The 26,698-nt window shown below is 31.9% G+C and overlaps 3 protein-coding genes and 2 long non-coding RNA genes across 28 annotated transcripts in view; 2 read left to right on the top strand and 3 right to left on the bottom strand.

Moving 5' to 3' along the window:
- LOC100645783 (phosphatidylinositol-binding clathrin assembly protein LAP) overlaps nucleotides 1-19,610 on the bottom strand; it is a 32,473-nt gene extending 12,863 nt beyond the window's left edge. For 11 of the 23 annotated variants that reach the window (XM_048413070.1, XM_048413078.1, XM_048413077.1 and 8 more), the window contains exons 1-9: nucleotides 18,961-19,610; nucleotides 4,460-4,602; nucleotides 3,349-3,424; nucleotides 2,320-2,334; nucleotides 1,521-1,623; nucleotides 1,232-1,440; nucleotides 1,051-1,157; nucleotides 926-967; nucleotides 738-832 (exon numbers count right to left, since the gene is read on the bottom strand). In XM_048413070.1, the coding sequence (XP_048269027.1) occupies nucleotides 738-832; nucleotides 926-967; nucleotides 1,051-1,157; nucleotides 1,232-1,440; nucleotides 1,521-1,623; nucleotides 2,320-2,334; nucleotides 3,349-3,424; nucleotides 4,460-4,602; nucleotides 18,961-19,090 (920 nt within the window). In that variant the 5' untranslated portion in view covers nucleotides 19,091-19,610. The remainder of the gene's footprint in view (nucleotides 1-737; nucleotides 833-925; nucleotides 968-1,050; nucleotides 1,158-1,231; nucleotides 1,441-1,520; nucleotides 1,624-2,319; nucleotides 2,335-3,348; nucleotides 3,425-4,459; nucleotides 4,603-18,960) is intronic. The other 12 variants (XM_012319655.3, XM_020868151.2, XM_012319660.3 and 9 more) reach the window with 3 other exon arrangements.
- LOC125386500 lies at nucleotides 7,250-10,795 on the top strand. Its single transcript, XR_007226715.1, has 3 exons — nucleotides 7,250-8,007; nucleotides 9,277-9,771; nucleotides 9,839-10,795. It is a non-coding gene; the product is annotated as an uncharacterized LOC125386500 (long non-coding RNA).
- LOC110120214 lies at nucleotides 7,909-9,284 on the bottom strand. The gene is made up of 4 exons (XR_002308864.2): nucleotides 9,173-9,284; nucleotides 8,857-9,086; nucleotides 8,088-8,404; nucleotides 7,909-8,019 (listed from the first exon to the last, which is right to left on the bottom strand). It is a non-coding gene; the product is annotated as an uncharacterized LOC110120214 (long non-coding RNA).
- Nucleotides 19,611-21,110: 1,500 nt separating the features above from the next.
- Nucleotides 21,111-22,088, top strand: LOC100646015 (protein KRTCAP2 homolog). Its single transcript, XM_003403012.4, has 3 exons — nucleotides 21,111-21,264; nucleotides 21,499-21,717; nucleotides 21,793-22,088. The coding sequence occupies exons 1-3, from the start codon at nucleotides 21,261-21,263 to the stop codon at nucleotides 21,963-21,965; spliced, it is 396 nt and encodes a 131-aa protein (XP_003403060.1). The 5' UTR covers nucleotides 21,111-21,260; the 3' UTR covers nucleotides 21,966-22,088.
- On the bottom strand, nucleotides 21,990-25,014 carry LOC100645899 (stomatin-like protein 2, mitochondrial). 2 transcript variants are annotated; one of them, XM_020868096.2, is made up of 9 exons: nucleotides 24,766-25,014; nucleotides 23,726-24,055; nucleotides 23,530-23,646; nucleotides 23,309-23,456; nucleotides 22,989-23,237; nucleotides 22,764-22,919; nucleotides 22,442-22,686; nucleotides 22,193-22,363; nucleotides 21,990-22,129 (listed from the first exon to the last, which is right to left on the bottom strand). In XM_020868096.2, exons 2-9 carry the CDS (start codon nucleotides 23,798-23,800, stop codon nucleotides 22,106-22,108), a joined length of 1,185 nt encoding a protein of 394 aa, XP_020723755.2. In that variant the 5' UTR covers nucleotides 23,801-24,055; nucleotides 24,766-25,014; the 3' UTR covers nucleotides 21,990-22,105. The 2 variants fall into 2 exon arrangements, with proteins under 2 accessions (XP_020723755.2, XP_048269043.1); XM_048413086.1 differs by lacking the exon at nucleotides 24,766-25,014 and having other exon boundaries at nucleotides 23,726-24,235.
- Between the last annotated feature and the right edge of the window lie 1,684 nt (nucleotides 25,015-26,698).

Genomic DNA, 26,698 nt, shown 5'->3' with positions numbered 1-26,698 from the left:
AAAATATTATTAAGCGCTCTCGCCGCGGCAAAAATTATATATATATCACCGAGATGGTGATCACACCGTGAATCAACAGAAACATAGATAATCGTGCAATAATCAGCGATAAACTATTTTAAAAAATGCCTGTGATAAAATGTAATCTCTTGAGCAGTAAGCTAAGTGAAATTTCCGTAGAAGACTTGGAACAAAATCTTTAGAAATCATAAGAAGCAATAATAAACTGATCTAATACCAAACATAGTTGACACTATAGCCCGCAAAACAAAAGACAATGAAGAACGAAGGAAACGAAGGAAAGAAGTAAAGAATCTCCTGAACGAAAAAAGAAGCGCACGTTCTCAAGCAGTAGAAAAGAAACGCCAACATTACCTTTTACCCTACAATTTACAAAACATTTTGCGAGGAGAGTAATATGATTAACGATTGGATGATAAATGGGATTTGCATCTTTGCGTTGAATTTGCAATAGAATAGTAATAAAGGAAATAGTCTGATAGGATTCGATGCCTAAATATGCGATATTGTGTTTTTTGAACCATGATAATTCTATAGAAAATATTGTTTTCCAAGTAAAAATACCTTATTCGTAGCATTTTTATACAATATGCGTATCATGTATAACATTTTGTTAACAGACAAATCGCAAAATATTCCTTAGAATTAGTGAATTTAATCCTACTCTGAACGTTAACACAGGTTTTATATGTTTGTACGAATTATAATTAACACACCTTGCAGACTGTGTTGGAGTGTTTGCTGCAGATCCCTTCTTTCCTTCCAAGGAGGCAAGGTGTTGCTCTAACGCATCCAGTAAGCTACTAGGGGCCTAAGAAATGTCCATTTTCAGAATTTCACAAATATACTTTCTTATAGAACTCAACGTTACGCTATTTAAGTCTAATTGAGATATATTTCTTACCTTTGTTAGATCAGGTATGTCTCCTTTATCAATGCCAACGTTCTAAGGAGAAGCATAAAAATTAATCTCAACAAATTTTTGAGGCGTAATTATGCGATTCATACGTAAAAACTAATTCAACTTACCTCGGCAACCTTTAAAAATTCACCCACCCGATCCATTCGTATGAGGAACTTTTTGTACAAGTCCAAGGCTTCGCGACATTGCTTTTTATTCATATCAAAATATTTTTCTAAAATTAGGACCAACAATTAAATATTTCTCTCCAAAGATGACATAGAAAATATTAAATTGTAAGTATACTACCTAGTAAGTTAATAATGCCATCATTGTAACAGGCAAACAATCTAATCAGATCTCGGAAAAGGAGCATGAAAGCCATGTTTATGACACCGTTGGTGAGATCATTAGCGGTGCAATCGAACTCCAATAGAGCATCTAACTGTGACTGTAAAACTGGCAAGGTTTTCAACAGCTTCTCAGCGTTCATCGTGCGCAAAGTACGGTCGTCCTTCCTGAAACACAATTTCAAAATAAATCATTTGCTACAAGTACAAGTTTCTTTCATTTTTATTAATCAAAGTTGATCGCTTACCCTCTTTTCACCTTGCAAAAGTCAAACGCTACAGTCCTGTAAGAAAGAGCCTTCTCATTGAGGTACTTCGCGTATCTCCTAATAAATGGTGACATGTCATAGCCTAATGACAGAAAAAAGATCAGTTTAAAAGATAAATTTATCCTTTATCCATATTGTTATACAAGAATCCAAAGAAACTTCAGGATATAGTTAATAAAACAAATAAACATCCAGTCTTTTCCCAAAGGAGGTAAGATGAACTGAAAATTGAAATTGTGCAAGTGCAAAAATTTGCGTACATGCAAATGAAAGCGGGCATAGACTTTGTTAGAATTATCGATCTTGACACGCTTTCAGCCTGTAACGTGAAAAATGTGTGCGACACGCAAATTATGAACACATTCATCTTCACCTCCTACATGAAACCTGAACGCATATTTCAGGAGAAATGTGTGATGATGTCAATTTAATTAGTGCTAGAAATCACAAGTGGAATGTTGATTTCCTCAGGGAATTTATTGCATGATACTTAATCACACAACTGGCACCATAAATTTTAAATAATGGAATATCTTATCTTCTGGAATACGGAAGATACAATTTTTCAATTTCCTGTTGTACAGTTTAACATCATCAATAAATAGTAACTAGGAATTAGACTAATTGTTAATTTTATTCAGGATTAAAATTTGGTCAAAATTCCTTTATTATCCAATTTGTTTGCCAAGTGTTAAACAGAATATTAAGTTATCGTTAGGGATAGTAATACAGAAAGAACATTCACAGAGAAAGGAAATCGAAAGATATTTTAACTCACCAATACGAGCTCCTGCTGTGCCCAAATAGAGAGAAAATTAGTTCCAGGTTAGTAAATCATAGACGAATGCCAGATACGCATACATAGCTGCATAATGGTAGGAAGTTAGCCAGGAAGAACTTATTATTAAATTGTTGATTCCAGAATAAAGGCGATGGTGTTGTTAGAAACAGTTATACCTTAACTATATGTATACATATAACTAATTATTTGATTTTGACAATATCTTGATATTAATTATGTTAATACTTTAGCTGCAAATTAGCTTTCACATTTTTAATCCTTTTGAAGGAGTGAAGAAATATATATCTTTTATTATGTTTTAAAATAAAATATTGCAATTAAAGTGTTGAACCGCTAAGGTTTATGAGACTATTCTTATGTGTGAATGTGCTCGCGTGCATGCTGCATTTGGATGTATCTTTTTTACTTCTTGGTAAAGTTGTTAATAGATTATACAGTGTACAGATTGTATAAGACGAAAGCAACAACAAAAATAATTTCATGCTACCTGGATAATGGTTCAATTAAATCACTGTTTAACGCGATTTTAATTTATCAAATTAATCTCCTGCAATTTTGAAGTAAATCATACAATTATCAATTAATTAAATTCATTCGTTAATAGCTATTTTAGCGATTATCATTCGGTTAATGTATATAGCTAATATTCAATTCAATTAAAAATTTCTCTACAATATCTGGGATTCGAATAATTCTCCCATAATTTTTCACATCTCATAATTCTTGTATTAACATATTTCAAAGATTTTATTTCACACCTTTTGCGAACTTCCATTTAATTCTTATTCATTTCTTTATTAATATTTATACTTTATACTGCAACGTCTTTTTTTTAAAGAGATTTAACCGTTTTAAATAAAATACTACAATTTATTTAAAATCACTGCCAAGATAAAAAAAATAAGGAGCAATGAACATTGATAGGGAGATGACCGGAATCGACCATCTAATTGAACCACTCGACAGAAGTTAATGCAAGAAGATTCTTTTAAACATTGTGGTCACCTTGAACGCCGCTTTTATCGAGAAAATTACTGAGTTGAAACGTGCTGTTACTGGACGCCAGATACTGTGTAAACCTCTGCAACAGAAAGGTCATTGCACTTGTAAGTTTTATTTTTTTAGGATCACCTGATATATACATATATATATATATTTCTTTTTGTTATGTATACTTTGTTCATCTCTTAACAATATACATAAGTTAAAGTAACCAACTAATTTTATTTCAAAAGAGACATACAGTTTTTATAATTCCTTATATTTAATAATTTCTAAAAAGATTACTAAAATAATAGAAATAATTAAAAAATTGATCAAGTATATCCTATTAAAGTTCCATGACGAATTATGGCGAACAATGTATGCAATATTTTAAAACAGGTCGTCGCTCGCATTACTAGCATTATTGTCGCCGTTGTGGCTCTGTCCAAGGAAATGACTATGTTACAGTTGCTGTTCTATTGAATTGCATGTGCAAACCGTAAATGTTAGACTCTGGTCACGGACTCATGCTATTCGACCCCGTGCACATTCACGCACAGGCGACTGGCAAGGGCGACGACACTTCCCCTCTTCAACTCATTACTGAACCAAAATGAGTTAGACAACCTCTTGACAAATGTAAATAATACTCCAAACATTCTATTTCATGTTGCCAATTAAAAATTCCATGCAAATAGTTCTTTCTAATTTGGCCTTAAAAATTGCAAACAATATTATGTTTATATCAAGTATATTAAATAGATAAATATATTTAATAGGATATTGGAACGTTAAAAGCTAAGTGACTTTAAACATTTATTCAATTTATCAAAGTATAAAATGTTATCATAAATTCAGTGAACTTTAAGAATAAGATAAAGCATAATATTCAAGTAACAGAAAATCATCATAATGGAGAGCCAATTAAAAAGAATATGGAAGTACAATTGTTTCTCGTGTTTTACAATTAAGTAATCAGATATTCACTACCATATCGTTCCTAAATTGGCATTTATCAAGAGGCAAAGGGAAAGAAAGTTCGCCTGATTGCTTTTGAGAAGTCACTTTATCGAGAGAGCCACTCATGAGTACTCCTGAATCCTGTTCTGCATTGCAGATACGGGGCCTTTACCTCATTGCCGTAACAAAGCATATGGTGCACCGTGATCAGAGCTTTAAAAACGACTGTCCAGTTCGTGTTCTGCGACCGTTCTATCAACAGATTCGCCAGTTGAGGTATCGACACGTTGGGTTCGTTCGTGCACCGCACCAAGTCTGAAACAGAAAATAACGAGTCTCCAATTATTTATAGTCACGAATTTCTTTCTCCTTTTCTAGTAAAATTACTTTCTCTGCTTTTAATACTTATACAAAATACATTAGTATTAATTATAATAATATATATTTACAGTAATGTATTACAATAATTTATTATACAAAACTTCCCAAGAATCGTGAAAGATGCGATTCTACGTGAAAAAATAGGGGAAAAATATTTTTTCGTACAACGCTTCATTTTTGAGAAAATTGAACCTATAAACATATATTTTTCACTACTATACTTCACTACTATATTATATACTATTCACTACAATCTATATTTTTCCTTTTCTTTTTTTAGTTTAGTTCAATGAGAATAGTTCTTCTTCATGTTAGAAGTAGACACAATATATGCACACTATAGTAAAGTTGTGTAAGATAGAAGAGATGACGTGATAAAGAATCTTCATAAATAATAAACCAAGGATTTTCTTTTACTTCTCTCCTGAGAGGACGACCACCCATAAACTTTCTCATTGTTCTCGGGACTAGTGGCAATTAAAAGAAGACCAAGATTAGTCATTATCTCTTCCAAGCCGTTTCCAGTGAAACCATCAAGGGCTATCTACCATCTCGACAGAGTACTATCGTTTCTTTCTCATCCCGACAGGCTACACTATTGATCGAACCGTTGTTTTCTACCATAACAGATGAAAAATCTCGTGGTCGAGAAACTGACCTTCAAACGAAAGAGACACTTATTCTATTTTACATTGCCCATATATATATAGGATCTGTGTAAAGAAACACGGAACAGAGCATAGAACTAGTTTTCCGCGAATGATTCATAGCTTCCAACCGCGTCTCCCCGTCCCATTCATTCTCTAAACACGGAATGGAACGATCCGTTTATTTGAACTGAAATATCTTTCCTAGAAGACGCCGTTCTACCACTTGGTATGGAAGCAAAGGGATCTAAAATTAAAACCCTACGTCCGTATCGGCAAGAACGCATTTTATGATGGTTTCCAATGGCACAATAACAATTAGAAGGTATAAGAAAGAAGGTATAGTGGCCGACAAAGGGCTATAGATCGCCAAGCGGTTTTGCAACCGACTTCTAAGAATATCGAGTACACCACGTGCGTTCCTTCCCTCATCGAAATCTTCCGCTTCAATTACTTTCTGTTTTCTCCGGCGTTGTAAAAGGTCTTCGAACGTCTTACACAACTTTTATCATTGTTCAGATTAGATTTTATGTAATCTGAGAGCGCAGAAGTGCTGGACATGATCTTTCGCGTGAAATCCTTTGTTTGTTTTCAACGAATAAAAAAGTCCATCGTAGCCGTTGCCAAAACGGAAAACATGTCTCGAGCAAGTGCTCGACCTTGTCACGCTTCTTCTTTTCTAATAATGTACTCTCGAATACAGACCGCAAGCCGTCTCCATTGAGTAGTGCTCTTTGCTATTTATAAAAGGCACAAACCACGCAGTTTAGTGTTTACTGTTTGCATTCTGCCAGTGGTGTAACAAGTGCAACCGACGCCATTCGTCTATATGTATCGTACATGTAACAATCAGGTAGGCGGGTTGAGGAGTATAAGTGAGATCTTCGACGTGATAAATGCGCTAATATTTTCTACACTGCAGTCTTTTCCTTATGGTTCTAACAGTGCAAATCAATTTTATCTTTTCCCTGCCTTTTACCTAAGATTCTAATAGCATATCCAAATTCTCACATCTGATCTTACATTGCACTTTAAAATGTTGTATGTAGAATATTAAAATATTATAAAACATTTTGAAGAATATTCTTCTTCTAATAATAATATTACAGAATATTATGATCCATTTTGTTCTATTGGAATAATAAAATTCAATAAAATAATATAAACAAAGAGTGTTGTGCATTTATTATTTTCTTACAAAATGAAAGAAACCTTTGGGACAACCTAATACAATATTTACTATAAACTATAAATTCTTATGTATATATGAGAAATTCAAAAGTGAAAAAATGCACACAATGTGTATAATATGGAAAGTGTATAAAATATGTAAAGTTTAGCGTATATTATAATATTTAGTAGGTACAACATCCTTACTTGTTTTTATAAATATAAATGTGCAGAAATATAATTACAGTCTAATTACAAGTGCTTCTTTGCAGAACTAATTCTTCTCACTTATACACCCCTTATACACATGGGTTAGGAATCTTCGAATTGGATTAGAAAGGAAACAGGTGGCTCCCTAAAATAAAAATCAAGTTAGAGAAATAGTTACAGATTCAATTTGTATGGATTTAGCAAAAAGCGAGAAGATTAAAGGAAAGAGGAAACGAGACTTTTCGTTGTTCAAGATTTTGAAGAGGCACCGCTACCTACTTGCGATATCAGGTTCCACGACTGTTTATCTGTTCTTTACAGACCAGGAAAAAAGCTACACTTGAGCTAACCAATATGTAAGGCAAATACAGAATAGAAGTTATGAAATTCTTCCTAATTCTTCTCAATTAAGTCCTATGGTTGACAAAATTCTTTTAAATTTGTTCAAAAGTATTTCCAAAGACACCTGTTTCAGTGTCGGGTTGTCCAAAAAGTTCGTTAATTTCTATTATAGATTTCTATCAAATAATAAAACATTCAAACATACGAATACTATCCTTAGAGAATCAAACTGAAAATTTGTTAATAAAATAGTTTTCTTTTCTTCAATGAGATAACACTTAATCTCATACATCCAGGAAATTTTGAGTCATGGAATGTTCACTTCCATTCCTATTTATCTCGAGTTACTGAACATAGCGCAATTTCAACGTTATTTGTTCTAGTCTTTACAAAACTTATTCAGAAGACACAAACAAGAAATGAAATACTTTAGAAGCTCGTAAAAGGTATTTGAAAGAATCAATTTTCTATAAAAGATGAGAAATTTTTCTAGGAGAGACTGACGAACTTACAGATGGCAAAAATTCAAAATCTCGATGGATCTTTCCTAAATTTCGCTAAGAATTTTCTTAATATAATATGCTTAGCACGTTTTAAATTACCAAAATAGCATCTACAAGTATCTTGCAATTGCCTAGGAAGGAAAACTTGCCATGTATACACAGCCTCGAATAAAAATCGATAGAAAGAGACCCATTCCGCCTCTTGTTTTCGAACTGACTTTATAAATAAACAACGGGAAGCACATTGTAGCGAGTATCGTTGATGGACAACATGTTTATAGCCGTTGGAACAGAGGAAACTTGATGAATCGAACAGTTGTTGAGAAGAACGGGAGATTGGTCGTTAAATGTAGCGAAGAACGCAATCATTATCGGAATTTATCTGGAAGTTGAAGGGGTGTGCATGCTGAGATGTTTCTCCCGAGAGTCCAGACTCGAATGGGGGGCGTCACCGATAACATGTTTTGGTAAGACGATAGCTGCAACAAGCGAGGATTATCAAAATGAACAAACTTTCATATATTGCAAAATAGGAACATCTGGTTACCTCGACCTTGCATCATTCTATTTCTCGCATTCCGTTTTACAAACTTTCTGTCGGCTCCTGATACGTTTCATATTTCCAACGACGATACAAATACATATTTTGGATAATCTAGTTCACAGTTGGAGAATAAAAATAGGAAATTAAAAAAATAGAAACTTAGCTTTGTCCCCAACTGTATGAATTAGTAGGCTGGTTCATATGAAATATGAAACACATTTTAAAATTTTAATAGTATTCTAATGAGACTCGATTATGATGATCGTTAGGCTGGCGGATATTTATGCAAATTTTCGTGGTGACAAATGAAAAAATGGTACCTAAACAGAGATTTCCATTACTTATTAAATATCATAATGAGTATTATGGATATTCTATATCTGTGACTTGTTGCAAGAAGTACCAACGTCAGTATTTATGAAGTTAAGATATTAACACTTAAACATACGTTAAAAAATTCATGTTCAAATAACATCGGATAGAAAAGTTTCTGCTGTTTCAAATTTCTTTTCTAATACAAAAACAGACAATTTCAAAGCTTATGCTATTCGTGCTTTTTATGTTGACTTTGGTATTTTTAGCAGATAGCTTATTTTATGAAAAATTTTCAACAAATACCATTATAGTGATTCTTAGATAGAATTTGAAACTGCCGTTTTTTGTATAAAATATACAATCGCTTGCAAACTCAATACCGGGCTTAACTCAATTTTGCAAAAATACGACATTGCCACTTCTTGCATCAAGCACACGATATATTTGTATATATTACGCGATTTCTGTGTATTCCTGTGCTTCCAGATATTCCAGATAATCGGATAAAAATCCGCGTTAATAGTAACAACGTATTTCTTCAGTTTTATTCATAAATTTCTAAATCCCATATAATCAGAAAGAAAATTCCAGTGGTTTTCATTTATGTATATCTCTTATTCTTTTGCCGTCTTGCTATAATTAGAAAGTATAGTACAATCTTGTCTCCAGGAACGTCGGTGATCGTTTCTGCAATAAAATTCGAACGATAATTTGTATTCTATTTATACGGAATATTTTTGATAAAAGTTACTTTAGAAAGGGTGGTCTCCCACCTTCCACTGGATAATTTTAAATAATCACGCTGCCAGGAATTACGTAGAAAACGGCGACAGTAGTGCAGTCCAATCCAATCACGACATCCAGCGTATAATTGCAGGAATTCGAAATGGAACAGTCCGAAGGACAATGATTATTATTCAAGAAGGAAAAGGAGCGTGCGAAGAGACACAGGAAATATCGATGGTAGATATCTTTGAAACCGTTGGTCGTACAATGCCCGCGAGCAAATTACACTTTGCAGATAAATTATACGACTTGACGTGTCTTCGAATAGATTATCATAGGCACTTTCCATTACTGCACGTTTACGTGTCGAATTAAGAGAATTACGTAAACTGTCTTTACCATAATGAATGATTTTATCCCGGATGAATGAGCAGGAATTTATCAGAAAATTCTTTTTTAAGGATAAAAGTAACCTTAAATTAAATTCCCTATAAACGTATAAAAGTCCCCAGTTTAGTGACAAGCAAGAAATCCCGCGACTGGTATGAATCACCTTAATTTCTCCTTTCTCAATTTCTGAATGACGGTATGATTAACAACGACCACGGGGATCTCCGTAAATATCTATTCATCACGTTGAAATTACGTAAGAAGCTTCTATTAACAAATTGCATAAATCATGACGTAATAATTAAGATCCCCTTTCTCCCTAGGAAAAAGCAGGCTGAGCCGTTGATAATCGACTTTCCTTGAAAGAAGGCGAGGTTAGCTATAATCAGGAAAAGAAATCATGCCAGTAATTGCATTACTAGTTTACTACGGCAAAATAATGTTCATCGCCAAGAGAAAATTTGTTATTCTTATACGTATTACTTTTGATTTTAATTTTATTATCTAAGATGTTTTTTGGTTAGCTATGGACAGGGGTTCAGATTGTGCAACTTGTGGAAGAACAATGATTGATAATTATGCGGTTTATATAGACTTTCTCTAATTTCCACTATGCAATTCTCTTTTCATTTTAAGTTTTCTTTTATCGTCAAAATACGAAATTTCAATGGGTGGGGAGCTCGAGAAATGAACCTACTTTTTATTATTTTATTCAGAAAGAGTCAAATTTTAAAATTTCTTCCTTATTTCATCAAACTGAATAAAGATGTATTTTAGATGTACTTATGCTAGTTTTTAAGTTTAATTCACGTAATGTTTAACGTTTACCAAAGAAGGTCGGGTCAAGTTTTAGTAAATTTATTTAAACACGCGTTTGAATGGACGAAAGTATGTAACCTCGTTACGTTTAAAGAATTGTTGGCCCAAATCTAACCCAATCTAACGCAACATAATCTGACCTAACTTAACCTGACCTAATTCTTTTTCTTTATAAATTCCAACCATTAAATAGTTAAAGATAATAAAGCAAAAGAACATAAATTTAAAATCATTTTCCTTATTTCGTCAAAAAATAGTAGCATCAAATATGTAGCGAAAATTGGAAAAAGTTACTGAATTGCATAACTATAAATTATTTAATATCTGAAATGCAAATATAATCTTGAAGTACAAATTTAATTTCCATTATTTCAATTTTTCTTGTTACGTATAAATTTTTTAAACTACCTGGTTTAATAACTCTTTAAACTGACATGCACGAAAGACTAACCGATCAATCAATTTCAAACAAAGCCCATTCACTTCATTACAAATCTATCCAAGGAACGAACATCAAATTTCTCTTTGTTTGTTCATTATAATATTTTCTTAACACAATTTGTCTGTCCCGATCAAAATAAATTTTTCTTTCGAACGTTAGAACTTTCCAATTTTTCATTTTTCTCTTTCGATAATAGCTTCAATCCCAGCGTAAACCACCGAACTTTAAGAAAGTTTCTCTTTCGCGTTCTGACGACTGCGACAGACGCTGCACCGCACGTCAATAATGATTGTCGAATATGACCGCAGAACTTGTATAATATACGATAAACTATAAGAAGAACTGAAATAAAAATGGTACATTTACACTTCAAGACTATCCATTTACATCTCAAAAAGATCTAACCCCACATAACCAATAATTAGTGTAAAAAGAAGTTCATGAAGATTACTTGTTTTTGTTGTTGCTACACCTGAATCCCTCCGCCCCTGAGTCAATAGTTATAAATGACATACGAGAACCAGGAAGAATCGAATCGAATTGATCGTAGAACCGAGAAGATGTAGATAGTCGACTAGACGGTACTTCGCACATGCCCACTAGCAATGCATGCTGGGTAGCTTTCGTTCGAGATTCCGTCTATCGATCGGCCGTACACTCGATTACCAGCCGATGACCTCGCGATCGTTCTGATTGCATGTCCATTCGGAGGCCACGGATGATCAGTTGTCGTGCTAAAGATAGCACCATTCTGCGTACTGTCGATGAAATTTGCCATCAAGAGACACGAAATATGCACACATTTCTGCTCTTTCTTTTTATCGGAAACCTTTCACCAGTAAAATATCAACAATCATAGTAACAATTTACCGTTCGTAATCGAGATATTTCTGGATCGTCAAAAGTTCGATACTGTCTCATGAAATAATTTTTAAATATATAAGTGGTTTCATTTATACTGCCGTACATAAGTATTTGGACACTTCTATCACTTTCTATGATACTTGCTAGGTAAAACAATTTTCTACCAACATTTTACCTTTTTAATTGTATTCTTAAAAATATGTGTGCGTGTATTTGTTTAATATGAAGAAATGAACTTGGTTTGCGTGTAAGATACAGTATATTTATTTAACATATGTAATGTACTCGCGCTTGTTCACCCCCTCACTATCAAGCTCTTACGCATATTCACATCTAAATTTAGTATCATCGAAAGTTACGGCTATAATTAAAGACAACAAAAAATCTACTATTGCGACGGCGTTAATACTGTACATGTTTGGTCATTTAAATTTTTCGCAAATGCATAATCATCCAGAGTTTAATAATAGGTTATGAAACGAAGAAAAAAAGTGAATTTCTAGTTTTATTGTTGAGAGCAGTTGTTCGTGGAAACTTTTCCGAGAAAAAGGACGAATTCGAGCCTGCTGAAGGTTTCGTCGACAGGAATTCGTTTCGCTATCTAAATTAGCAGACCGGAAGAAACACTGCGAGATCCGTTCCGTTAAAACGGAAACGCGCTCTTACTACTAACGAAATATAATGTTAACGTTTTCGCTTACCAGGGGTTGGCTGAAACAAATGCTACTACATAAAATAATAAAACGATCATTAACTTTGCAATGCGTTGAAATTAAACAAAATATCACGAAATTATTCATAGTGTATCGTGATCCAAGAGAATTGAAAAATTAAATTTTAAAAATGCCAATTATTCTCCAAAATATTGTGTAATTTGATTTCCTTTGCTGCCTCGAATTCTCTTGAGTAATTTTTATTCTACAATAGTGGTTCCTTCAATAAGAGTGATTCGTGTTTTTCAATTTCTTTCCTCTTTTTATGTTTTAAATGATATCGCACAAACGTATTCAATAACTAGACTGCGAATATCTATGCAGTTTTACATTTTTACAAATATGACTACAGAAATAGATTCTAAATGGAAATTTGTTTCATTTATTAAGCATTAGAATAAGTACTTTGCTTTAGGTATATAAAATAAAAATTAGGAATTAAAAAATTAGATTTCCCAAAAATGCATAAAAATCTGTGGTGTATTAATAACCTATAAATTAGGTTCCAAATTTATTCCAATAACATATTCAGTGGCCATAACCTATATGTATAAATAAATATGTGTACACGCACATAATTTCTTAATTAACCAAAAAACCATTATGTATTTGAAACGTTTCTTATTTTCTATGTCATAAAGACAAAATGACCATCGCGATTGCATAGCAATTTTTAGGAATTTCGTTTGAATACTTTAAATATTTTACAAAATACGAAAGTAGTGATAAACAAAAAAAAATAAATAAAAAAAAAAAAAAACAGTCAACAAATTACGTTATAATGACGAAACACGATGCAATGGTTATGAAATACATATATATTTCGTATATATATATCACGAGAGCTTCTTTCTATATTTTTTTCTTTTCTTAATTCGGCTGAATCAATTAGAAATAATTCGACACGATTGAAAAGTACAAAGACCCTACGTCACAGTCTCCGACGAGGGTGGGCTTTTAAATTGGAACAGATACAGGTCACACCACCTACACATATATCTGCAAACATTGATGCAACCCATGCGACAGTAGAATCGATAATCACGAGGAACTGGTGCGGTTTCCTATCATTTCACGTATAAAATTGCGTATTTTCCTGTCGATAACCAAACTTTTACACAATCGGTAACTGTCCAACTCTAATTAATCGAAGGAACGCGACATAACACAGTTTATGAACATTCCCGTCACCCTTAGTCATCCTACGTCATCCTTAATATTAAAATATTCCTCAAGCCATTTTCGCATTCCACTATTATTTATAATTTAGAATGCATATTCATAGCCTAAAACAATCAGCATACACTGGCTCACGACGATATTCCAACACTTATACAAATCCTTTATGAATATATCATGTGTGTTATACGAGACATTTTCAAATTCCATTAACACTGTAATGAGATCGACCTTTATGGTTATATTGGTAAAGTTTTAAACGAATCTGACAATGCACATATTAAGTTAGGTTTACTTAAATTTTTTTCATATGGTACTCTAACCTCACGTTACATACATATGTATCTAATCGAACCAATTTTCTCATAATACAAAACTCTTTCCCAACAACTGTTTAGTTTCATTGTTCCAGAAAAGAAAGAACTGTTTCAGAATTTTATCAATTCTAAAATTCAATAACAGGACTGTTATACATAGTTTCTTCAGTTAAAGTTTGTTCTAAAATAATAATTACGTTAGAAGATTGTTTAAATGGAATACAGAAAATCTCTACCTCCACCAATTTTTTTTTGAATGTATATATACAAGTTTTTCATACTAAGTACGGGAAATATTTTCGTAAGCAAACTGTATATTCTATTAATCCAAAGTCGGTAGTCGAAATTAGAATGATTTATGTACCAACAAAGAAAAAAAAAGTGATTTTAGTACGAAATTTGAATTTTATCGTATCGCTGTTTAACAACATTGTAAATGTAATAGAGATTATAAAGGGGCAAGAAATGTATTTATCGATACGATTGATAGGCATAGAAACATAATAAAGTTCCCATTCCCGGCAACATTCGAAGAACGTTATGTCACTAACAAGCTTCGACTTCATGGCAACATTCATAAACCGATAATATCGTAACAACTTCACGCAGGAAGCGGCGGAAACTACTTTCGCACGAAACATCTGTTATCAGTAGGATCCAGCGTTCAAAAACTTTCACCATTACTCAACTAGAAATCTCGATCGATTCCCTTCGAATATTTTGCAACGATATGTACATATATTGGTTTTCAAGCAACGATCGACTAAAACCAATTTAAAGCTAATATGTAGATATATGAACTCTATATTGTTTCTGAACTATAGAGGTTATATTGTTAAAAAGGCCTTTTATATTGTTAATTCCATGTTATTAAAAAGAATTCTCCATAAATTTTAGAAATCTTTGTTAATACAAAATTTCACGGTTATAGATGGCACTTATTCGTGTTAACATAATTGTAATGGGCGTGTATAGGTCGGCAAGTACTTTGCCAGCAAACTATACAATCGATACCAGCAGCTCGCGAGCGGTGTGGCTATACGAGCAAAAAGTCTACTAAGTCAAGTTACTTGTTTCTTCAATAAAGAGTAACGATCGTTATCGGTGTAACGGTCGCGAAGGAACGTAACTTGATACCGTGATAGTTATTCAAAATTTCTGATGACGCAAACCGAGTTCTCAACTCAGCGGCATGAAATTATCCAACATTCAACATCTATTAATATTTTCATGCATTTTCATTTCTTTTTTCAGCCGACTAATCGATTTCTCAATTTCTAGCTTTTAGTAGGCGTTGACTTCCGCGAATAGAAACTGCATGAAATATGAAAATTGCCTTTAGAAGTTCTTAACATTAGGTACAGTACACGTGTGATGTACAGTTCATAAAATAAGAAATGTAAAAAGGTACCAAAATTTGATACAATCGTAATTTTATAAAACTGATTTTCATTTACTAAGAGCAATAAATAAATAAAATATATTCCATAGAATATATGATTACCAATATGGCGAAAAATTTTTAGTATAAGAGTTATTAGAATTCAATTAAGAACATCAATTTTATCTGTCACTGTCTGTACATATGTCGAATGATCCAGTAAGGTTTTTATAACGTGCTAGAAGACTTTTTTAGAATGAGTCGTCATTTTTCCGATATTGAAGTTCAAAGTTTCAGTTACATAAAACACATTAAATACATGAAAATGAAATCCCTATTTTGTTTATAATTTATTTCAATTTAATGGAATATTCACAATGTAGATAATTCCTAGAAATGTTCATGCTTGATTTTAAAATCATTATAAGATAAAATAACAATTGATTACGCTATAAGAATAGTGCCAAATTGAAGAAGAAAAATAAAAAGTGTTTACGTATTTAATAGTATTTTATATAATTATAACAAGTACACAAAAACTGAACAAAAAGTAAAACTGAATTGAACGAAATTAAATAGACTAGATCTCAAACACGAATATCTCAAAAACGTGGGCCCCTTCTGAAAAATCCTATTAGAGCTTTGCAGTAGTAGATATGTACATATACAATGTTTCCCAATAATCACAATAGAATTGTTACGGAGATGATACTACGATTTCTATGTAAAACAAAAATGAATCGAAAAAAACATGAAATACAATTTTTTTATAGCTCGCGTCGTTTCGGAAAAAATTACATTTAAAAGTATTTGACAAATTTTATTCTGTATTTTCGTCCTATTTTTACACGTAGAATCACCATTATGCCAATTTTGTGCATGATTACTGGAACACACTATATAATACAAGTTGTACTAAATCCCAAATTTCGAAAAAGGATTTCCACTTTCATGGCTTGATTTCCTCTCGCTAAAACCTTGTCGATCAAGGCACTTTCGTCCGCGCAACGCCTCGAAATGGAAAGTAACCCGTTAACGTGTAACGGACAGAAACACACACACGTACACACGAAAGGTGCGCGCTTCATTTCTCGTACATCAGACGTGACTAATGCGGTAACGTCAACACCCAGACATTGGCTTAGGTTCATGCACCTTGAAAAACCGTTTGATCTCGAGAAAAAAATGCAGATATTCCCGTCGGAACGTGATTCATCTTCCGGCCAGTCTACGAATCGCATTGTATGTAACAATAGTTGACTATACACACCAGCTATACAAGAAACATTGGTACATTATTGCATTTAATATAGTAGCTAGACTGTAGATATTTATGCAAATTCGTATTCTTATAAATATAATTGGAGAATATGTACATTACAGCGTCCTATTTTAGCCGATAAAACCTAAAATAATACAACAAAATGTACTAATGGATATATAGTAAATTATGACATAGCTTCGACATTTAAATTAAGATAAAAACAAAATATACCCAACATGCACAAACTTTAGAAAAGATTGAGATAAAAAACACTGACTCTCGATACAATAAAGAAATACATATATATGCAAATTAATTAAAGGAATGGAACTTATGTAGAAAATTGTTTGACCTACTAAATATTATAGAGAGTATTATACTTTAAATATTTGATATACTTTTGCAAATTATGTTCACTCTGTGGATTTTTGCACCTTCAAATTTCTTATAAATGTATAAAAATCAATTGAGATTATAATAGTATAGTATATAGTAATACTAGATTATAATGGTATTTTCGTACGGCTACAAATATTTGATACTATGAAAATGAAATGTGGTTCTTGATAAAACTATGCTTCCTTGGGAAAGAAAGATATGTGCCAATACTTTTTGTAGCCACTATACGTCTCGCTGATACTCCTCCATGCGAGGACTAATGTTTTCAGAACAAGGTCCTATCCGAGGTCCTATCCTCTCACTTTTTTCACGTAACGGAATTAGTCGAAATGCTGATAAGTTGAAGATCCAAAACAGTTATGTTTAGCTATATCTAATTATAATAATTATATATATTATATATCTATATACAGCGTAATTATATCTCGATTAAGTTACACGAACATTAAGAATTTTTATACAAATTCATATTTTTGAGAATACATTTGAAGAAGTCGAAAATTGTTTCACCTATCAAGTACATATTGTACGAAGCACTATATTATATTTCATATATTTCCTCATATTATGTGCGTTCTACGAATTCTGCATTTTCAAATTTCCTATAAATTTAAATTCTTTATAACATTCCATTTTCTTAAATACATAAAAATTCACAGTCTAATTATATGTCATGATATAACGAGCAAAACATTTGCATTGAAAATTTGGGTAAAAGTCGATTTCGAAATTTATGCAGATAATGAATCGCAAAAAGTTTGAATTTCTAAAAAAGGTTATGTATATGTAAAGTAACATATTAGCGATTTGGTTGCTTACAGGTGCATGATTAAACTTGAAACGATTCTCAAGGGGTGTAACCTAATGTATAACTTATATCACATCTATTCAGGACCCTTAGTCCTGTATTAGCTATATATTTCTGGTAATTGATATTCTAAAATGGGCCATAATTTGTCAATATTTATTAAAAAATACAACGTTTCAAATTTATTACTAGGACCATGCGGAAAGACTTAGCATATGTTAATAATTTTTATGAACATGTCAAGACAATTATTTGCAATAGGAACGCCAAACAAATATCTAATCTATAGACCTAACTGAAATACTTCCTAATCAGATTAATAAACAGATAGCGTGTACAAGATATAAGAAATAAATTTTCAAATTAAAAAATATTTCCTCGTAAAAATGAGCAGTATAGTTAGTAGTTAATGCGTTCACTGCCACACGTATTTTGTATATTTTGCCCTAGAATATACTATACCGTAACTTTCAATTTTTGTAAAATATTATATTTGTGCACTTTTTTTCTGACAATTCACTGGTATCCTCCTTTACCTCCTCCTTTATCCTCCTTACTCAATGTTACCTAAATCACTCACACCATTGACAGCTTTTTAGACTATGAATTTTATCAGTATTATCTAAATCATTCATATTATTGACAATTTATTAGTTCATGAAGTTTATCTTAGTTTAATCGGTCTAAAAAATTTAGTAACGTAAGTGATTGACGACCATCGTGACACTAAACGTGCTAAACGAATATGTATCATTCGTCACCATGAAAATCCTATGTAAAATCACCTCGACTAAATCCGATTCACCTAAGACCTAGAACATTAATCCCATCTTTTCAATGCAAATAACTAGAGCGTGGATATTTACGCAAATTCATATTCCTATGAATATAATTTCAAACACGAAACCTAAACGGAAATGTCTTACTTACTGAATATCGTAACAGATGCCCTTTGCCTATTTCATACAGTGAATGAATTTTCAATCCTATATTCAAAAAGTAATTTTAAGTAAATTAGTAAGAGAAGGTATTATAATGCACAAGTACCATTATATAATTATGCAATATTACTTAACAGTTTTTTGAAATATCGCTTTTGAAATACTAAGTGAAAGATCTATCTGTTCGGAAACTTCTACACGCCCCAGTATATTTTTGCCTACGATATACATTCTGTACATTCTTCAACTTCCAAATGTCCCATAAATCATAGAATTCCTTAGTCTACAAACGCATAATCGTGTCTTCGGAGAACTTACATTCGAGATGCTTCTTTTTGGGTCCTATCATCTCCTCGGTAGTAGCTTTGCAGACAGCCTTAGCGAGACCCTGACCGGCGATGCTGTGCCTGGCTGCCAATAGCCTGTCGTTGATCGTCTGTCCCGCCATACTGTCCCTGTACTTCTGTCACACTCGAACTTTTTTTCCTCTAAAGCTCACGCACCTTTCGATTCTCTAACTACTCTCCTCCTCTGTCTCTCGTGTCGTACTATCTATCACAGTCAGGAACAGTTCTGCAGCCTCAACGATAGTGTCACACGCACACCACCACAAACTGGCGTTTCAACCGACACGAGAGTAAAACCTACTCGAGAGCACCAACAGGGAATGAAGAGTTATGTGTAGAACGATATACGTAAAGATTGCGAATATACATGCGTGGAGCCGGTTCCCGTTGGTTCAAGTAGTATTTCCCTCGATTTCGCGACCAACCGGCCTGGCCTCTGCTTTTTGGTGTCGCGAATTCGATCGAGCCGAATGAGCTCTCTCGCGCGCGCGTAAAGGGCTCAGCTGGGCGAACGACAGCTCGGCTCACGGCGACGACAGAAGGCTCTCACAACCTGCCAAAATGGCGACCCGGACCTCCTACTCCTTCGCCGGACCGATCACTCCTGACAGCCAATCCTACTCCTTCTCCGCGAACACGGCCTACTACCTCTGACGTCATACTGCGCTAGTCAAATCAACTTCCGTGAACATATACGACACTGCTTTGATAACTGGCCGCAGCTTGAGACGGAATTTGGTCAGATATTGAAGCATCTGTTTGAATTGAGCTTTTCATTAACTTCATAATGCTCGTGCCTGTTAAAACATGGACACAGCTAACCAATTATTTTTTTGTGTCATTAAACAATCACATTTTCGTATTTATTAAAAACGCTTCCCTTTACTTTTTACTTCCTACCTAGCATTTTACATCTGATTGTATTAAAAATACAAAATATAGCATTAGAATTACAAAAAGTATGTTGTTACATAGCCAAAACACAATCCTGTCAAAAAAAATTATGTATTTTTAACCGATTTTAACGCATCCATTCTAATCATAACCTTAAATATTTCATTCATTCAGAGCAAACATTCATTGTAACAATAGCTTACGAGATTCTACATCAACATAAAATTGATAAAAAAAATAGAAGTATCTGATGTCGGATATCTTATTTAAGATATCCAATATAAATCTATGTATAAGTTGATTGTCGGGATTGGAGATGAGAGAAATGGAAAAACTGCCAACAAGTGGTAGGGATAGTAGTAGTCAGTTTACAAGGCAGGATTCTGGCCACTTAATGAGGGAGTGTTATGGTACGAAATTTTGATAAAAAGATATCTTTAACTTGAATGTTAAATATTTTAGATATTTATAGAATATTATGGTTGATTTATTTTCTCGATCAATTTTGTTAGTTTTAATAGTGTATAATTTGAATGATACATTATTTTGGTGTCAGTTATACATAAAATGAGAGGTGTTATTCTTATTTGGAAATAGTTGCAGAATTTTATAAAGGTGATGAAGAAAGAATAGTAAAAGAATTGTTAATTAAAATATCGATCGAAAAGGGAGTCTCCGTAACAAGTTCAAAATCGATAACAACGCTTCAATCCCTGCGCACGCATATTTCTTGCCAAGTAAACCATCTAATGTATATCATATCAATGATTAGATAGCAATAATATTGTCCTTTGTTCTAAATGTTTCGACAGTCCTTATGTCTATATAATTTGATGGTGCATTTTAACAAACTAAAAATTTAAATATGTGAGAGAAATTTCTACACGTTCTAAAGAGAAAATGTCACTAGACGATTTAATCCTGCACTACCATAATTCTTCACGAGCTAAATTTTTAAATAAATGATGATTTATCTAGAAAATAGATATTTGAAAATATCCTAATGAATTTTTTCAGAATTTTTCACACAACTTATGTACACATTTTTTGAATATTTAATTTCATAATCTTAAATTATATATTTGAAATAACTTTTCTTAAAAATCTATTATTAATCTGCAATTATACAAATTATAAATTAATTAAGAAATCTATAGCTACAGAGAATACAGATTCTTAATTATTGTCCTAGCCTCTATCTTAGCTCGTTCAATGCTTCTTAATTTAATTAAATTTTAAATTTGAGGGACTTTAATGCACCTAATGTTGGTATGTCTTGGCACATTGTGACAAAGTGACAACATAGCACTGTGCTGTAAATTGAAAAATCCACGAATCAATTCGAACCGGTTCTAACCACAAAAATTTTCCTTAAAAATGCGTACGTATAAATTTATAAAGCACTATACTTCAAAACATTTATAGAAATCTTTTTTGCGTAATATATTGATAAGATATGTAGAAATATTAAGAGAAATAATATACTAGACTTTCTGATTAGTTAATATTATAGTCACATTCCTATGCCAATTCTTCTAATGTAAATTAATTTTCTTCAAAATAACGATTTAAGTAAGTGAAATATGGAAACAATATGTTTTCTTTTATTTTTCAGCTGTTAGTAGCGGAGTATCGTTTGTGTTGTCATCTATTTTAACAGTTCTCGTATTTTCGGGAATGCAAATATATAAAGCTTCCCTGGCATCGTCACAGGTTTATACAATATTGGGAGGATATATTGGATCTATATTGTTTTTGTGTGTATTAACTGCAATAGGAAACTTGGAAGCAACAATATTTGGCAAATCTTTTCAACAAAAATTGTTTCCTGAAGGTATGTTACTTGATATTGATATTAAAAGGTCAAACATCACTAATTCAAGATAATAATCAAATTTTCTTGTTACAGTTATCTTTTCATTGATAATCAGTTTAATTGCATCAGGTTTAGTACATCGTGTGGCAATTACAACGTGCTTCCTGTTTTCTATGATTGCATTATACTATATCAATCGAATTTCCCAAGAAACATATGCTGCTCCAGTACCTACAGTCTCAGTTCACACAAAGAAAAGAAAGTAAAAGAATCATAGAAACTCAGAGTAATTTATCAATCATTACATTACTGCACTTTTAAAAAACTAATTATTCTTGTAACTATATTAACTTATGAATCTTTGCATAAAATTGTTTTGTTATTATTGACTCATAATTAATTATTTCTACCCATCTCTATAAGGACAGAACTGCAAAAGATAGATAGTAAAAATCAAAATATATTTATATTATGTATAAATAGTTTACAATACTTTAGGATTTTGCTTTCTTTTGCTGCTTCTGTGCTTCTCTGCTTCTTCTTTGTCACTGAAATATTCGAAAGATTCGTCTGAGTCATCAACACTGAGAGCATCTTTGTTCTCTTTTGCATCAGGATTATCTAAAGTAGGCTGAGACATAACTTGTTTATAAATCGTCATTGCCTAGAAGATGAAGTAATCATATACAACAATATACAATCTGCAAAGTAGTACACAAGGACAAATTTTTGGGTGACATACTTGTGTTACTAAGGAAGACACATCAGAAACATTACTGGGCAAGATCAAAGTATTGTTGACCTTTGCCAATTTGTTGAATGCTTTGACATACTGTTCTGCTATACTATATGCCGCTGCATTTTTTGCATCTGTTATATTGAGAGCATTTGCCACAAGTTTTAAACTCTTTGCACGTGCTTCCGCAATGGCCACTAAAGCTTGTGCAGTACCAATCGCCTTATTTATTTCTTCTTGTTTTATAGCCTCTGTTATGGTATTGTGTAAGTTATTTATAACTTTTTAAACATAATAGATGGTTGACTAAAAATACGATTACGATTACCGGATGCTAGAATCTGCGCTAAACGTTTTCCTTCTGCTATATTTATTTCTGCTTCTCTAGTTCCTTCTGATTCTAAAACTGCGGCTCTCTTCTTGCGTTCTGCTTCCACTTGCATTTGCATTGCTTCTTGTACTCTCTGAGGTAGTTTTATGTCACCTGTTACAAGAAATTCAAGTGACAATAACTTTTTATATCAAGTGAAACAATTTCTTCAATTGGCCTTACGTATTTCATATCTTAGACAAGCTATTCCCCAAGCTTCACTTGCTTTATTTATACTCTCAACGATACAAACATTGAGCCCTTCTCTTTCTCTGAACACATTATCCAAAGATATTTTTCCTAGCTCAGATCTCATTGTAGTTTGAGCTATTTGAACTACGGCAAACTCAGGATCATCAACACCATATGAAGCCAGAAATGGATTAACTACTCTTAAGTATAATACACCATCAATATTTAACGTTACATTATCTACAATAAAAGAACAATATAATTAATACCATATTTATATCTGTAATATTTAAACATATAATTGAATGTACCTGAGGTAACAGCGCTTTGTTGAGGTATTTCTATAGCTATTTCTTTGAGACACTGAACATATTTAATTTTGTCAATTATTGGTGTAAGAATGTTTAACCCTGGGTTTAGAATCCTATGAAACTTTCCCATTCTTTCGACAATCCATGCCTAGAAGGATTTATTGAAAGAAATTTGAAATGAATTCTCAGTTGGTAAAAAAATAATAGAAATGATTATAAACCTCTTGTTGTGGAACAAATAGTATAATGGTATTCATTGGAGTGTTAGATTTACATCTAACATGTTGTATTATCGGCAGTTTAGCAACATGATGTTCAAATCCAAGAGTTGGTTGATGCTTTAAATAAAATGTTGGTTATATTGCAAAAGATTGTAAAGATAAATTTTAAGAATAATGTTTTAAGAAATGAGATTACCTTTAATATTCCAAAATTACGAGCAAGCTGTTTAAATTGGCAGTTTAATCCCCACTTATATGTTCGCAACAACATTATACTGACAGACACAAGAGATGTTTTCTAGTACTGTATCAGGTTAGATTCACGCGTTTAGACTACGTAATACCATATCTTTGTAAACGGAAATTTTAACAGAAACGGAACGTTGAACAAACGTCCACTTGGATATTTCCATACAATACCCGAGTAATCGCAAAAAAGATGTTTTCAGTCATAAACCATAATATTTCATTCTTCGCATTCCCAAATTTGATAAAACGCCGAGACGTCCAACGCAGCTGAGAGGAGCTATACAAGATGTCCCAATAATCATGATACAATTGATAAATCAAAAATATAGAGTAACGTATTTCATATGACGCTTTTTTCTTCTTTCATTTAATCTTCTTTTTTCCAGAAAATTGAATTTGAAAATTGAACGAATATAATTAAACTTGGCTAAAGAATACATTTCTTCAACCTCTAAGCAATATTTCAATCTTAATTATTCCTTGAAAAACATCATACACCTAGTTTTACTCGCGCTATCAATAATTTAGAACTATTTAAATTTTTCAATTTTTTATTCTTGAATATTCAACAATTCATGAATTAATCTAGAATATACTTGATTATTTTAAAAGACCGCACAATCTAGTAAATATCTTTTAATTTAAAGATTAAATTTTTATATTTAGTAATAATTATTAAATATTAAAATACTAAAATATTTTCTCATTTCATTTAAATATTTATCACTAATAATTATTATTATGTAATTTATCTTATTATTAAGTTATCGTAACAAAATATTCATTTAAAAATTCACGTATCGTTTGTAATGCTCTAAAATAAGATTTAACAATGCTGTTTGCGTAATGTTACAATTATATATCACTGTGAAATTATAAACGAGGAAGTTCACATATTTTTTGTGCAGTATAGTCATATACTCTATAATAAGAAGAATAAGAAGTAGAGAAAAGTTATATTCGCAGACGAAACGAGATTTAACTTACATGGTCCAGATGACCTCGATTTTTATTATCATATCAAAAGTGCCTTGAAGAAGAATAGAACGAGATATTCACAAGGTTATATTTGAAAACTGTATCATTCGTTACCAAAACGGATGTTATAGATAGCAGAAGATAAGATCGGATCGACGCATTATTAAATAATAAAATGCATTCTCTCTTTTGTTCGATTTAATAGATAACGAATATTATAACTTTGAAACTGTGCTCTCATTCTGCTGACTTTATTTGATACAGGCTGCTAATAAATATGAAAGTCGATAATAAAAGGATTTACTTTACCTATAGGTATTATATCGCTATAAAGTACTTTTCACATATCATTCGCCAAATTTGGGGAATTTTGATTCTATCCGTGAAAATCTAACGATAGCACGCATGTGGTATCCTTTTATCCAAATAGAACAAAAACTATCTATTCCAGACTGTAAATAAAGGGGAAATGATTTTGATAATTTGGTTAGAAATTATATCAATGTTGAAAATTATTTTTAAAAATATTAGAAGAAGTGTATCTGGGTTAATTTTTAGAACAAGTACTGGAAGCACTAGCAATAAACTGTAGGAGATATACTGAGGTTCAGAAAAATCGCTTAAACATACTGGTGGACTAGTTTCACACGAATCAACCAGAAAAATGAGATGCTCTTGTGGAAGCATTGATAAAGAAAGCGCAAAACTAAGCAAACAGTCTATAATAAATTTTTCTTCATTTCAATTTTGTTGCAGCAATTACTAGTATTACTGTGCTTCAACTATTGTACAGTTATTGTATCCCAGTCAGGCATAATAATAGAGTATTTTATCAAATATAATTTATAAGTAGCCGTAATATTTTTATATCCGATAACCTTAAAATAAATTATTTCCTTCCATTTAATTAAATCGAATAAGAAAATTGAATGATCCTTCATAATACATTTATTATCGAATTACACAAAACTTAAAACCTTGTAACGATAAAATATCGAGATTCACGCCATCTTGATCGATTCGATATATTTCAAATTACAAAAAGACTTTAATTTAATTGTTCTTTAATTTCTATATATTCCATGTAATTTATTAAAAATCACTTTAATTGGATTCAGAAGATGATGCTTAGATTTAAATAAATATATATTTATATGTAAATATCTTTCATAATACCAATTTTTGATAATACATATATTTATTATCCATCATGCAAGGTCGAAAGTTTTCAAACAGTACAATCGAGAGTTACGTCATCTCGACTGATTCGATACATTTTAAATTACGAAAGAACCACGTTATTCGTTAGTTTTTATTATATACTAATTCATTTGATTTACTAAAATTTATTTTAATCTTCACGTGTTAACATGCAAGATTTAGTAAAAGAGAAAACTTTGTGATTTACGAAAATTGGAACACTTGATATGGAAAATTTTAAACACTTTAATATAACATATTTAGTAGGGTATGTATGTGATATCAAGTGTTATGTAAAACATTTTGAAAATTTGTTAGCACTATGATGAGACAGTCTTCGGTGTTTTTTTTTTTTTTTTTGTTATTCCTCTTTAATATGCAAATCAGGAATAGTATTTAAACAATACAAATGCCACATTGATCAATTCCATAAACTGAATCATGTAGAAGTTACTATATTTATATGTATGATGTTCTAGAAAAATTAGGACGTAAGGTTAAAATCTAACTCGAAAAAAGATATGTCGTATGTACTAACCTAGTATGTACATTGTCAGATTCGGTTCAAACTTTACCAATATAATCACGATAGTTGTATTTCGTTATAGTAACGAAATTTCAAATTATTTTGTATAATATACGCATAAAATGTCTTTAAAAGTATTCGAGCACTTTCGTGAGCCATTGTACACTCAAGAAATATATTCATGATTATATTCGCAAAAGGTTTATATAAATGTTT

This window comes from Bombus terrestris, chromosome 16 (assembly GCF_910591885.1).
Source record: "Bombus terrestris chromosome 16, iyBomTerr1.2, whole genome shotgun sequence".
Classification (NCBI taxonomy): domain Eukaryota; kingdom Metazoa; phylum Arthropoda; class Insecta; order Hymenoptera; family Apidae; genus Bombus; species Bombus terrestris.
Note: the sequence above shows the minus strand (reverse complement) of the source record. Positions and strands in the feature narration are given on the sequence as shown.

Excerpts from the sequence above, each read along its gene's own strand:
- LOC100646015 (XM_003403012.4), top strand. Across the intron at positions 21,718-21,792 it reads ACAAAAATTGTTTCCTGAAG|TTATCTTTTCATTGATAATC; the intron begins GTATGTTACTTG and ends TTCTTGTTACAG.
- LOC100645899 (XM_020868096.2), bottom strand. The coding sequence starts at position 23,800 with ATGTTGTTGCGAACATATAAGTGGGGATTAAACTGCCAATTTAAACAG. Across the intron at positions 23,647-23,725 it reads GTAATTTTGGAATATTAAAG|CATCAACCAACTCTTGGATT; the intron begins GTAATCTCATTT and ends TTTTATTTAAAG. Across the intron at positions 22,130-22,192 it reads AAAGAAAGCAAAATCCTAAA|TTCTGTCCTTATAGAGATGG; the intron begins GTATTGTAAACT and ends TATCTTTTGCAG.